This window comes from Argentina anserina, chromosome 4 (genome assembly GCF_933775445.1).
Source record: "Argentina anserina chromosome 4, drPotAnse1.1, whole genome shotgun sequence".
Lineage (NCBI taxonomy): Eukaryota > Viridiplantae > Streptophyta > Magnoliopsida > Rosales > Rosaceae > Argentina > Argentina anserina.
In genome coordinates this window covers 16,951,482-16,965,673 of record NC_065875.1, presented here as the reverse complement: position 1 = coordinate 16,965,673, position 14,192 = coordinate 16,951,482, and the positions used below count along the sequence as shown (strand labels likewise).

The following is a 14,192-nucleotide window of genomic DNA, read 5'->3' as shown; positions in this document are numbered from 1 at the left end:
GAGAGTTGTGGAGAGATATGAAAAAAAATCCATATGAAAGAGAGAGACAGAGAGAAGACGAACTTTTTTTTTTATCAATTTCATCTAGTGATGTCTCTTTGACTTGCACGTGTCCAACACCTTCACACTATGTTGTACATTCTTTTGTTTGAATTTTGAAATAAAGTTTTAATAATGCTATAATTAAAGATAATCATGGGTTAGAAAATAAGTTATTAATAGTTATCCAGTTATTTTAATACTATATAAAATAATTAAAAAATAAAAAATAAAAATATTATATAATATTTATATATATTATGACGCTTCCAAAACGCACCCGCTTCCTTAATTTTTGAAAAAAAAACGCTTCCGCGTTTCCAAACGCTTCGCTTCCACGTACCCGCACCCGATTCCATGCAGCCTAGCCACAATCATGTTGCTTAGGTCATTCAACTCCACAGTCCCCACTATGGGATGTCATAAACTTAATATTATCCCAGAGTGTTTCGACCGAAGAAAGAAAAAGGTTCAAATTATGACTCCATGTTTTGGGTGTTATAAATCATGGGATGATCCCAAATAACCTACTGCTCTAAAGGTTCAAATTATGACTCCATGTTTTGGGTGTTATAAATCATGGGATGATCCCAAATAACCTACTGCTAAGCAAAAGCTATACAAATGGCGATTTTTAAATAAACCGACAGCAATTTCAAATAAAACCTACAATGCCGAAATGAGGAATTAATCAAGAAAAATATTATGCACCACATTATCCCACATTATATGTGGTGATATTTGGACACTAACAAGTGCCAAAGCAACAGCTATGGTGCTAATCTGTTCATTAATAAATTACAAAGAAACGCAAATTATAATTAATAGCTCGGGGCAAATCAATTTCTTCACCATGATGCGAAGTGAATGGAACAAAACACTTATTTTTTTCCAGCTTAGCAGCATCAAGAGACAAGTCAATCAGCTAATGCAAGATGTTGAACATACTCCGCCACTTCTAGCCTCTTAATCCTAAATCCACATATATGACAAAAAAATTGCAACTTAACAACAAAAATTGGAAGATAAGCAAAAGCCATTACAATCCAACTCTAGCCAAGATGTGGTAGTCCAACCCTGAACACAGGGATCACGTTTTAAACACTTGAGAAACTAATAAGGAATTGTTTCGTTCCATATTAAGATCCATGTTATAATGTACCCTATGTTAACTATCATGTTTTAAACACTTGAGAAACTAATAAGGAATGGTTTAGTTCCATATTCAGATATGGGTTATAATGTACCCTACGTCAACTATCATGTTTTAAACACTTGAGAAACTAATAAGGAATGGTTTAGTTCCATATTAAGATAGTGTTCCTCCAACATTAGAAAGAACACACATCTAATGAATCTCATATGCACAAAAAGTTAGTTAAATTAATCAATTGGATTAAAGTCATAATATAAACTATAGAGTAATAGTGAAGATCCACCAAGTCATCTCCAACAAAAGAAAAGGGTTGCCAAGAATGAAAGAAGCCTAATTATAACATGTACCAGAAAGTAAAATTAAAAGTTTGCTAACCTCCAACTCCAAGATTCAATTACTGCTCATCATCACTGCTTATGTCAGAGACATCATCTTCTTCCCTGTAGTGAATTTCATTTACATCTACATCATCATCTTCACTTTCATCCTTCTGGTCCTCACGGAATAAAATTTGACTTTCAGTGTTTGTTGCCTTGTCAATCTAGCAAAAAGAATTAAAAATTTCAATCAAAGACCAACAAAGATGGGAAAAAAGAACTGAATTAATGTGAGCATGGTGAGACCATCAACCTGTGTCATTACAAGCTGCAAACGACCGGATAATTGTAATAAAGGCTGAATAGCTGCCTTTCTAGATTTGGTAACCTGCAAAGAGGACAACATTTATTACGAGCTGCATGTAATACATTATACCATGAGTGTATGATCGAGTCTGGGTTATAAAGAGGAATTGAGTGTTCTGGAAGATGCCAACTTCAGGGGAAACAAATTTAAAGACCATAAGCATTCAGGGAGCACTTGTGTGGAAAGCCATTTTATTTACGCACAAAAATCAGAGGCTTCAGACATTGCCGCTAATGTAACCAATATAATCATCTAGGCTTTGGTTTGTCCCATCAAAGGTTAGTTTATCATGGTATCATCGTATGCATAGGCCACTAAACTAGTCATCAGAGGCACTGTGGTGAAGATTTTGGAAGGGAAATAAAAATAAGTTCTTTTATGAAAAAACATGTCAAGAACAATTTACGATGAAAATCGCCTTTCAATACTACTGAACTACCTACTTCTATGAAGAGAAAGAAAAGAAATGATTGGTTACATGTTATTTAGGGTATGAATAAGGAAGAAAATACAAAATACAAAACGTTAATAAAAAATACCTTGAACAAAGAACTAAGCACCTGGGTCTCAGGCTCTTCTGACATGACATAATGACTGTGATTTACCAATATGCTGTATATCCATGGAAGAACATAGTTTCCACTGCTAGACCTGGTAACAAAATATTAAACCTCAAGTCATAATTAATTAATTTTCTACATAATGCATAGAATATAAAAGGTAACTAATATTAACATGGCAAACTATCACCTGGGTATAAAACATAGCTAAATTAACTTATCTATAAACACGCACAGAATTATGGAGACATAGCCACATCCACATTCACAAACGACAAAAAGAAAAGAAAAAAAAATATATATATATATATATTAATATACGTATATGTACACTTTCACATGCATGTTATGAAAAAAACCTGAGCAAGATCATGACAGCAAGAACAAACCTTGTTTGCCAAACGGCCACCAAAACTCCCAATAACTTGTATGCGTCACTAGGTACCATTGACAGTACAGCTGCCCTCATCTTGTAGATGATTGGTATTTAGATGAAAACGATACACTAATAAGTACAAGTTGAAATATAAAATGCATAATGCCAAAGCTCTAGACTTGAATGCACAAAAAAATAAGTCAAGCAAACCTTCTTTTGTGGCATATTTGTCTGAATGTCAATACTCTTAAATGCCACAGAATTAAGTGTGGAGTCAATGGTTTGGTCATCTATTTTACTAAGTATCCCTATTGATCGCAACCGGTCCTCCATGCAAATTGCACCAGTGTCAAGTTCAAATTCTACCGTCACATCTGCACATACCAGCATTCATGAGGATATCATTGCACCATTAATTAAACAAATAGTGACCACAGGTGGAATAACATATAGCTACTCATGTTCATAATCCTAAAATTTTATGGGAGGAAAATTCATACTTCTGCCATCATACCAAAAGTGTTAATAGTTAGGATTACTTATATTACAAAAAGGTGAGTCTCAGTGGCATTACTGAGATACTGCCTACCTTTGCTCTTTACAGGGCCAGAGAAGCTCATGTCCTCCATGTCGGTCATTACTTCATCCTTGTCAAAACACAATTTTTCATGTTTTTTCTTCTTTTCGTGTGAATCAAAGATCTTAGGAATCGGAAGTAGGGCATCTTCTGCATTTGCACGATCTAATGCAACAACTGATGAATCATAAACACAAATAGTCAGTTATCCAATTAAAATCAAGAACCAGAGTAAAAATAGACGGCCTAACTTGGACTTTGAGATAATTAACTACTTTGAAGGCAAGGGGATTTTAAAGCACAAAATCTAGTCAGTCAAACTTATTTATACAATATATAAATGGTAATAGAAATGAGACTTACAAGGTGATATGAAATTCAAATCTAAAAGTTATGACTCTTGTTATCTTTGACCTCATGCATCAATATTTAATAAGTTAAAGGAAATCAACAAGAAATCCTGATTCTCTGCTTATTCGGGAAACTAGCTGTGATCAAGTTTTACCTCTGTTTTGTACATCTTGGCCTCTCTTGGATTTGACAAGAAACTGACTCATTGGTAGAAGAACCCCGTCGTGGGAGGTACTCAACTTTATGTCTGTACCGGAATGAACCACAAGTTTCTGGAATGATGGCTTGACCGGTAATCCAGAAGCAACAAATATCTGCCCAGAAGCAGATTTGGCAATTCCTTGTAAAATTGCAGCAAATATTGCAGGTGACCCCCCTCTATGAGTTTCAGACAAACTGCCTTCAGAAGTTACTGAAATTTTTGTGGGCTTAGCATTCCGTAATTCTTCAGCATCCTTTCCAAACCAAAAATAGCAAATGCCAACTTCTGAGATTGCTAAGACATATAGACCTGTGTCACCAGCTTCTCCACTGTCTATGCACCTGCTGTCAAGGAAGACAGCAGGGTGCTCCATTGCAAGGACAGCACTTGCTGACTGCTTTTTTGCACCATCTATATGCCATACGGCAATATACCTTTCCCCTACTGCAGATGAGAGAATGTACTTCCCATTCTCAGTGAAGATCATACAGCGAACAGCTCCCTAAGAATAGTTGAGATAATGTCAAGAACCATTGAAATGATAGCTACAACATAAATCAAAGTTAGTGGTCCTATTAGTTGAAAGTACAGGAAAATTGGTGTCAAAATCATGGTCCTAAATTATAAGTTTAAAACTATAATGTGCTGAGCTCCACATACTGGACTCACCAATAGTAAATTTACACTCTAACCACTACACTGTTAAGAAGATGGGTACACCATCAGCAGTATCAGAAGATTAGCAGACACATACATAAAGAACTGCAAAAAGCATAGCACTTACAGGATGGCCAGAAAATTTCTGTATTTTCTTGTGGTCAGACAAATTCAATATCTTCATTTGTGCAGCCGCAGTTGCTATTATTTTCCCATCTGGACAGAGAATAGATCATCCAGAAGGCACTATCAGCAAAACAATAAAAGCCAAAATCTAGTGAAGAATGCAGTTAGCAAAACAGTAAAAGCCGAAATCTAGCAAAGAATGCAGTTTTATATTCACTCCATAAAACTTTAGTAAGGTATAGCCTTGTCTGAATTTAGTTACTACAGTTCTTTTAGGATTAACTATTACACTATAAATAACAATTTCCTCCCGCCGTAGACTTATGAACATGAAAGGGATTGCATATACCATAAATGAAAGGGATAGGACTCAGTCCTGAATATGAAGACTTCCTACTGTGGTCCATTGACCAGAAAAATATCATTCTTTCACAGGACCCTATAACTAAATTCATGAAACAACTAAACTAAACATTAATATTCCTTTCCTCTTGTACTCTTGAAGAAAATATTCTTACACGATATTAGTCACAATGTGTCACCACAATATATTAGTTGAGAATGGTTACAGATCAAAAAATACAACCCCATTGTTATCTCCAACAAATATATATACACAAACACATTAACCGAGTATTAACAACAACAAACATGCAGTACTCTGAACAAATGCCTTTTGAACGTACCTGCTGAAACAGACATAGATGAGATTGCCTTTGTGGAAGCTTTGAACTTCCCCAACAGGTTTCCTGTCAGGGAATCGATTTCGCATATCATCCCATCAGCACCGGCAGTATAAATAGAAGAGCCACTTCTCGCAAACGATATGGCACTAACACGACTGCAAATGACAAAAACCGCAACAGGGAGATCAATTAAACATCCCAAACGTCAAAAACAACAAATAAACATTAGCACCATATTCATTCAACACCAAAGAATCATTAAGAATCATTCAAGCAGGAAGCTAACCCAGCATGGCAATCAGTAACTCTCCATTTCGATTGACCAGCAGCCACATCAAGAGCCAGCACATCACCACCACCAGTTCCCAAAACCAACAATGAACACCCAAGTTTCCTTTTCTTCTGTATCAATCAAAACCATAGCAAGCAACAAATTATAAAACCACCAAACAAAATTTCAACTCTTACAAATCCCAACAGAGCAAAGGCACAACCTTTCTTTCACTGAACCATTTCATGCAAGTGTAATCAACAGAGAGATGCCCTCTTTCTCTTTTGGCAAAAATACTGGTATCTTCATCTGATACAATATCAGTAAACTCAGTCTGGACTTGACCCTTCACAGTGTCCCAAATCTACGGCAAAACCCAAAAAGTAAAAATCAATTCTTTCACCATAAGAACTATAAAACACCAAGTGATTCAGTGACCTAGTTTCGTAATTTCAACTACCTTGATTCTGCCGTCGCCGGAAGTAATGGCGAACAGGTCCAACGACGGATTAAACGCCGTCAGGAGGTCTCTGATGTTTGACGAGGCCATTACGAGAGCTGGGTTTTCTGATAGAAGAAGAAGAAGGAGGAGGAGGAGGAGGGTGGAGTTGCAGAGCTTAAACCCTAGAAGAAGGAGAAAGGGGAGAGAGGGTTTAGCTGAGCTGCTGAAAAGTGGGGGCGGTAAACGGGGTCTGGTTCTGGGTTTAGGGCGTTGTATTATGGGCTTGGTGTTGATGTGGGCTGTGTTTCAAATTGTAGGCTTCATCATCCAGTACCAACTAGGGAGCTTTTTTTTTTTTTTGAACGATACTAGGGACTAAGGAGCTTTTTAGATGGTCGCTGTACTGTACTTCATATTATGCTTGATCTATAACGGAAGGATCTTGAATGATTGATGTACCATAAACATTTCACTAATGTTTTCGGCAGTTTATCACTGTCATGGAGCCTATTTCCAGCCATGGATCCATTGCCAACTGATGATTGGGGACCCGGAAAAGATACGTATAACGTACGTATTGGAGATCATGCATGATGCATGCTTATTTCCAGTTGCTTGACAAACTGAACAAGCTTTGGTAATTTGACTAATTTCTTCTCAAAAGATGAAGCAGAAGAAGCTTCGGTAATACAGGGAAATAAATAGCTTGTTTACAACACTGACGTTATTAATTACACGAAATGTTCATTTCGCTGTGTTCTACGCAGTGTAGAATATATATGTGGACTGGAATTCTGGAAAGGTGTGCTTTTTGGTGCATGTACGTACTTCAAACTTTGAAAGGTCTCATATGTATAACAGTATAAGATATGAAATCGATGGGTTGTGGCCTTTTGTCTTTTGTCTGAATACAAAAGGCAGTAGCAACTCAATTGAGTACAAAATCTTGAAGTTCAAGTAGCAAGTTCATCATGAATTCATGATTCATAATTTCGTACGTATGTCCAATCCTGTTAGGGCATTGTATCATAAGTACAAGTAGCAAAGGGAATTGTTTGTCCACTAATTACACAAGCATCTTAGCATCTAAATGTTAAGTACATATCAATTTTCATAAATAGATATACATATTACATATCAATACTGTATGTATGTCGCAGCTTTAAAGCAATTACGTACTGATGGATGATATAATTTTTTATGTTACGGCTTTATGAAACACAAATTCAGATATATGAGTAATATTATGTGAATATTCAATCCTTTTTAACGAGTGAAATGACAAAAAATGTATACTTGGGTCTTGCAGTACTATTTTTTAAATGCTTGCTGACGAGCTCAGCATAATTCTGAAACACATCGTCCATTATCTCTTTTCCAAAATGAGATTCGAGCATTGACTCCGTCACAACTCTAATGCTATTGGCGACTTGCTGCCCACTTCTTGTTATAGTTTGATCATCGCCAAATGCATTGCTAGGCCGTGGCGGACTTACATAGAAGCAAGCCCAGCTCCAGCCCGGTAGATTTTAAAAGCCCACATTGGAAAAAAAATAGCCCGGTTTACCTAAAGAAAAAAAAATCTGCTTCTCAATCTTGTAAAGTTTCATGCTTGGTCACCTCGGCGCCCTCGACAGTGGCTGAAGGTGGCTTTTGCTCTGCTGCTCCTTCCATCATCCACTCGGGTTCGGAGACCAATCAGCTTTATTGGAAGGTCACCAATCCTACATTTTCTCCTTCTCATCTTCAAGGTCAGTGTGTATACAAATCTGTATTTTGTAATTATATGTTCTGGGATTTTTTGGTGGTTGTGAAAGTGGGTTGTATACAGATCTGTATAAAAAATCTTTGCAATGGAATTGGGTCTCTGATTTTTCAACTATTGTCTCTAGTGTTGTGGTTTGGGATCGAGATTTCTGGGATCGAGATTTCGAGATGTACTGTCCTTAGATCTTGTCTCAAAGATCCCTTTTGTTATGTTATAAGCGAGTAGTTGCTAAAAAGGTGAGCAATTTTTACCATCTTGGACTGCCAATGGATGCATTAATAGAGTTATTAGTCATTACCCAAAACCAATTGGCAAGTACAGGAGTATATATTCGACAAGTTGAATTTGCTGGCATTGGTGGGTCAATGAGGAATCGGTAAGGCAATTCTCATTTTGGTCCATCATGATTCTTCTTTGGTATGGTCTCAACTCTGAATTGCTAATATTTGGATAGATCATAGTACTTGAATCTTAATATCGGTGTATTTGTATTAATTGAATCTTAATATCAGTGTGTGTCATTTTAGAAGTTCAAGTATTGCCAAGTTTGTTATTTCAAAAGTTCAAGAACATTGCATTGCTTGTGTCTTTTTAGGCAGAAATTCTTCTTCTTCTTTTTTTTTTGAAGGCTTAGGCAGAAGTTCTAATTGCCATGTTTATGTGTAATATTTTTCAAGTAACTGTCGGATTTTTGCCAGTTTTCACATACATTAGAGACTCCTAGTGTGTTTAGATTAATTTCTTTCATCCTCACCAAGAATTGAGTGGTGAAGACCGAAACCAGCCAGTTGTGCTTTCGTTTCAACTATGTTTCTCAATATTGGTAATCAGCTTTGAGTAGGGATATTTTCTGATAAGACTTTTTTGTTGTACTACCACTTCCTCCGGTAAACCTCTGTCTCTCTTAATCTTTTAATATTATTCTCTTTATTGGTAATCTTGTTTTGCATCTATTAAAACGTAAACTTACTTTTAGCAACTTCCTAAAGTTACATTTGTGTCATAGTATTAACTTATAAAGTAGGTTGAATATCAGTTGGTAAAATCCAAATGATATAAGGGTCACTAGTGTTTTACTATTCAGTACAGAAAACCCAAATAATATATACGACTGATTGTAAAGAAAATGGAAAACTCTTCAAGGGAGATGCGTTTTGTGAATTCTGGTATGCTGGCATGTGCCTGATAAGTTATTGATTTTTCCAAATAACACTGTTCAGTGGCTAGTCACATGACTTTATCTAGTTAGAAGTAAATTGGAAATCTTAGCCCGGGTGTTGATAATATTAACCTTATTAAAGTTTTGGCATTGAAACTCTCATCTTTCAATCTAAGCACATCTTTTAAAACCTTGAGGTAAACTTTGATGTACTTGTTTGTAGATCATATTGTTGGTAGTTCTACCGAAGAACTTGGGATCATCTGGAGCAAACTACGCAAAAAATCTTTTACGTGCTGCTGTTCTTCTTCAGTATATTCCCAGGTTGTGTAGGTTTCTGCCTCTTGTTGCTGGGCAATCTCCAAGTGGCTTCATATTTGAGTTAGCTTGGGCCAATTTTATAATAAATCTTCTCACTTTCGTCTTATCTGGCCATATCGTCAGATCATGCTGGTACCTCTTTGGATTACAGGTGAGTCGTGGCTAATTAAGATTCGACATGTGTATTAAATCTTCAATACTTTCTGTTAGAACTTTCTATGTTACTAGCTTTTATACACAGGCACACAGCTGATCTCAGTGATCTGAGATAGTTGGCCAGAATACAACTCCCTAATACATCATGTTTGATTTACACTTGAGCATCATACACTTGTAATGCTTCTTATGGTATTTTGATTTACAATTCTTGTATCTTTTTTGATCGATTCTTGATAAATACTATGTAAGAATTGTGTTTTGACTTATCAAGAATTCTTACCGGTTATTGATAAATTTTTTTCCGCTCACCTAAATTTTAAACCTTGGATCCGCCACTGGATCAGCCCCGCTAGTATCCCAATCCACTTTGAAAGCTTCAATCCGGTCCCGATGAAAGACCCTTCTTTTTGTAACACCAAATCAACTCCTCTACACATGATGTATAGTAGGGGATGTTGAAAGAATTGACCTTCTCCTCTTCTATAAGGCCCTGTTTGATCACAATATAGAAATTAGTGTCTATAATTAGGAACTAACATATCTAGAATTAGTTCTCTAGAAGACTAGAACAATGTAAATGTAAGGAACTGATAAATGAATTTTTACTTTGGAAACCATGGTCATCAATGCAAGGGCTAAGAGCTCGAATTGGTAGAATGTGTCCTGATCAGCTGTTGGGTCGGAAGATGATCTACCCATGAAGGACAACACCATTCGTCCTCCGTCAACTATTTCTTGTGCCCTGGACCTCAAAAAAACTGAAAAGTCCTTCTGAAACTGCATGGAGTATGCGTCTAATACGCACTTCGGGCTGCTTCTAGAAATGTATATCTTTCCTTTGTTATTTAGATCATTTCGTACTTGAGAGAGCCAGTGTAGACTAAATGAACCGGGCACAGCAAAAATCAAGGGATGCATGATACGCTGATAGAGATCATCATCATCATTACCATAGTTCTTTTTCAGTTTGTTATAGAATGATAGGAGTGACATGAAGATGGAGTTGAAATCATTGCTAAAAAGGTCATTTAGAAGCACTCTAAGCTCTGCAACTTTGCCAAGTTTAGCATGTATTACATCAATGATCTGCGAGATGAGTAGTAAGGTGTTGGGTCCGGATGAGCAACCCAAATCTGCTACTCCCATGCTCTCTATTCCCATGACATTGGATCCCAAGAGTTCTAGCACTGCTTCCTCAATAATCGGCGTGGAGATAGATAGTGTTTTTCTCTACATAAAATTAACAGTAACATCACTATATTGAATATAACAATATTAATAATTACGAGATAAATGAAAGAAAGCCGATTAAATTAAATGATTCATCAACGAGCACCTGAACTGTGGAGTTTTTGGCATAACTAGTCTCCCCGTTTCCTTTATTCATGTGAAGCATTTGCGTCACCTCCATATTCATCCCTCCAACTTTATCAGGTGATCGATCTATATGTGCTCAACGTACAGTAGTAAGCTCTTATAAACTGCGTACTGATCAATAGCGGATCTAGGACTGAAATGCCATTAGGGCTAATTTTATGCGAAATGTAAAATTACTTTTATTTGCGCAAAGCGTAAAAAAAATTTTCTCCTTAGATATGTCGATATTTGTGATCAGAATGAAACTGTTTTAAATTAATCTCTACACACATCTGTTTTATCTTTCATTATGTATCTATATCGTCTGATGTTAATTAATAAGCTTCACTACTTTGATTCTAATTTCCAAATAGGCAAATAAAATACTCAACAAGGCGACGGGCAATAGCGAGTGGTGAGTAGTGACATGCAGGCTTGAACGAAAACTCGAGAAGATGATTAAAAGAAGCTAGCAGATTAGCAGAAGTAGACGAGAAAGTCTTCAGAGATTGAAAGAAGAAGATGCGAAAATGTGAGAGACAAAGAGAGACCCGTGCTAATGTTTTAATTTTTTTTTAATAGAGGGTTGGATTTTTTTTTTCTGGACTTCATTTTCACATTGATTCCAGCCCAATCAAACCAGGGTTGGATCCACCCCCGATGGGTGAATTGTACGTCTAGTTAATTATTTTTTCTATTTCTATATTATATTAAAATTATTAATAGAATAAATGAACAAAGCCAGCAATGCAGTATCTCACCTTCTACGTACTTGAGCTGTTGTTTTTTGAATAGAGCATCTGCTTCAATTGAAAGAGTAAATTAAAGCCTTCCGACCACCAAATAACTCGCCCGCGGCCGGTGTCAGATTTCGTCACATGTAAGTTTCAAGTCAGCAGTTTGAAACTGTTTAGTTTATTTACTGTTATAAAAGATACCGCTCCCTATCATAGCCAACAAGGGATTTATTTACTGCAAATAAACAAAGGTGATAAGTGATAACAACAATAAGAACACAAACACAAACCGGGCTCAGGCCCAAAAGGGTAATCCAAGCCCACTTTTTATTCCCGGAGAGATTCATGGCAGCAAGCCAAGTCCGGCAGGAACCCACCGCCAAAACCGACGTCGGACAGATGCGACGGCGGGAATGCCATATCCTCCTCAGATCGCTGCACAATCTGATCCAAAAACCCGATCTGGTTCAGATCCAATCGGCCAGAATTACACAGCGCCACCAACCATTTTCCGATCATAAGTCCATCGATCTCGCCGGTGACCATGATGGCCAGACCAGATCCCGACCGCCCCACCAATCTCCCCTTTCTGCAACACACACACACCCATCGCGATCTCTTCTCTATGGATGAGAACTAGAGATCCGATCTCTCTCCCAACCCGCATGGAAACAGAAACAACCTTGTCCGACGACGGCGACAAAGGTCGCCGCCGGACAGGAAATAGGAAATTTTTCTCTTCGCAAGCGCGTAGGTTACCAAATTATTAATATGGGGGATGAAAATCTCAGATGAAGCTATACTATATAATATCAAACTCTCCAGATCGATCGCAATTTCAATGAATTTTAATTGTTTATGACCCTGCCATATATGTAACTGAATCCAAAAATTCAAATAAAGTGGCTAGAGGGTGATCCGGTGATGGTTCCTAGCTAAAACGACACATGCAGTGGCTTTGGAGGAAGATCAGGAAAAAGAATTGAATCCGAAATCACCGAACTTGCCGGCCAAGATATATATATATATATATATGTGCAATAACGTGGTAACGATCTCTGTTCTTAAGATCTTTTCTTCAAGTGCTCTGCTCAATATAAATGAAATGAAGTAATTGTTTAGCTCGATATCAAATGAATTTGATAGAAGTTATCAAATATCAAAAGTTTGTCGATCAATTCAAGTAGCTAGTTTCATTACCAAAAAAAAAAATCAAGTAGCTAGCTTGCACAGTAGGGGTGACGTAGCAGTTACTCCAAGTGTTCAAGGTCCACCATTTTCTAGGTTGTGTTTGTGGACTTCTGGTTGCCATTCGGGCAATTTATTTAAATGATAGCATTTTCATATTCAGAATGTCACATATTTTTCCTTGTCATTTAGTAGTATTTTGGATTCCTCTCAGTTCAGTTTATGTTCTAAATTAAAGGAGATACAAGTGATGAAGATGACGACGATTCTATCAAGATATGGATCAACATACGCACAAATTTTAATAGTTGGTTGGTACAAGTGTTGTTTTTGGCAGCTTAATTGGTGATAGAATGGTGTTGAAGACATGCTTACTTTCTCAGTCTCCTGACAAAACAAAAAAGGTAATTCATTTTACACCTAAAATTCTATACCCATTTGAAATTAAACTCACCGTTGTATTTCGATAAAATAGACACTTAAAATAAATTAATTTACTACATATTATGTTCTATTTTGTCACAATTTATACATATTGTCACTATTTAAATATAACATCAATATAATAAATGAGCTCAATTTACTCTAAATATTAAATACCTCATTATGAGATTTTCTTTAATACTAAATATTTTGCTGTTTCAATCGATTAATTTTATAATTATTGAGAAAATCATGCAGTTTTTCAATAAATTTATGGAAAAATTAGGTCAAAATGTAATTCTATATACATAATGAAGTAATTATTCTGTGTGTTCATCATACCACGTGGCATTGCCGGAGAACCACATGGGAATGTCAAGTGGTACTCCCTTCTAATCATCATTTGACACTTAGGAATTAATTTTAAAAAAATCATATTTTGTTCCGGGAGAATTATTATTCTACCCTTGTGTGTGTCTTAGCTTAATAAGTTTCATGTTAGGAGATAGATTAGCATCTCCGTAATAGATTAGCATCTCCGTAATAGATTAGGACTCCGAATCCTATGGGATTGTGGTTTTGTAATGCCTATATATAGGCCCCCATATCATTCAATAATACACAATTATTTCATCCTGAAACACGTTATCAGCACGTTGCTCTAAAACCCTGAACTTTTAGAGCCCTAGAAATTTTTTCTCTTCTCCACCGTCGGCCACCGTCGTCTCCGGCCTCCGACATCTTCCCGTCGACGTTCCTCGTCGGCGCAGCCCCTGCTCGCCGTCGCTGCAGCCCCCCCCCCCCCCCGCTGCTACCTCTACAGCCCCGCGCGCAGCCCCTGCATGCTGCCCCCGTAACCCCGCGCGCAGCCCCTGCATGCTGCCCCCGTAACCCCGCGCGCAGCCCCTGCATGCTGCCCCTGCAGCCCCGCGCGCAGCCCCTGCATGCTACCCC

At 37.2% G+C, this 14,192-nt stretch overlaps 2 protein-coding genes and 1 pseudogene across 2 annotated transcripts in view; 1 reads left to right on the top strand and 2 right to left on the bottom strand.

Annotated features, from left to right (window-relative positions):
• Positions 1–14,192, top strand: part of LOC126791182 (probable protein phosphatase 2C 34) — a 133,997-nt gene that overhangs the window by 29,380 nt on the left and 90,425 nt on the right. The gene's annotated exons all lie outside the window — the stretch shown is intronic.
• On the bottom strand, positions 668–6,340 carry LOC126791178 (uncharacterized). The gene is made up of 13 exons (XM_050517591.1): positions 6,146–6,340; positions 5,909–6,049; positions 5,701–5,816; positions 5,415–5,569; positions 4,730–4,818; positions 3,898–4,447; positions 3,405–3,569; positions 3,026–3,189; positions 2,829–2,908; positions 2,419–2,530; positions 1,826–1,900; positions 1,571–1,736; positions 668–1,011 (listed from the first exon to the last, which is right to left on the bottom strand). Exons 1-12 carry the CDS (start codon positions 6,233–6,235, stop codon positions 1,590–1,592), a joined length of 1,884 nt encoding a protein of 627 aa, XP_050373548.1. The 5' UTR covers positions 6,236–6,340; the 3' UTR covers positions 668–1,011; positions 1,571–1,589.
• On the bottom strand, positions 7,384–12,484 carry LOC126791183 (probable jasmonic acid carboxyl methyltransferase 2; annotated as a pseudogene).

Bases quoted from the DNA above. Each gene is read 5' to 3' on its own strand.
- LOC126791178 (XM_050517591.1), bottom strand. From the start codon at position 6,235: ATGGCCTCGTCAAACATCAGAGACCTCCTGACGGCGTTTAATCCGTCG. The intron at 4,819-5,414 runs GTACGTTCAAAA...TTCTCTGTCCAG, and splicing joins ATCTATGTCTGTTTCAGCAG to ATGGGAAAATAATAGCAACT. The intron at 3,190-3,404 runs GTAGGCAGTATC...TGGTATGTGCAG, and splicing joins TGGCCCTGTAAAGAGCAAAG to ATGTGACGGTAGAATTTGAA.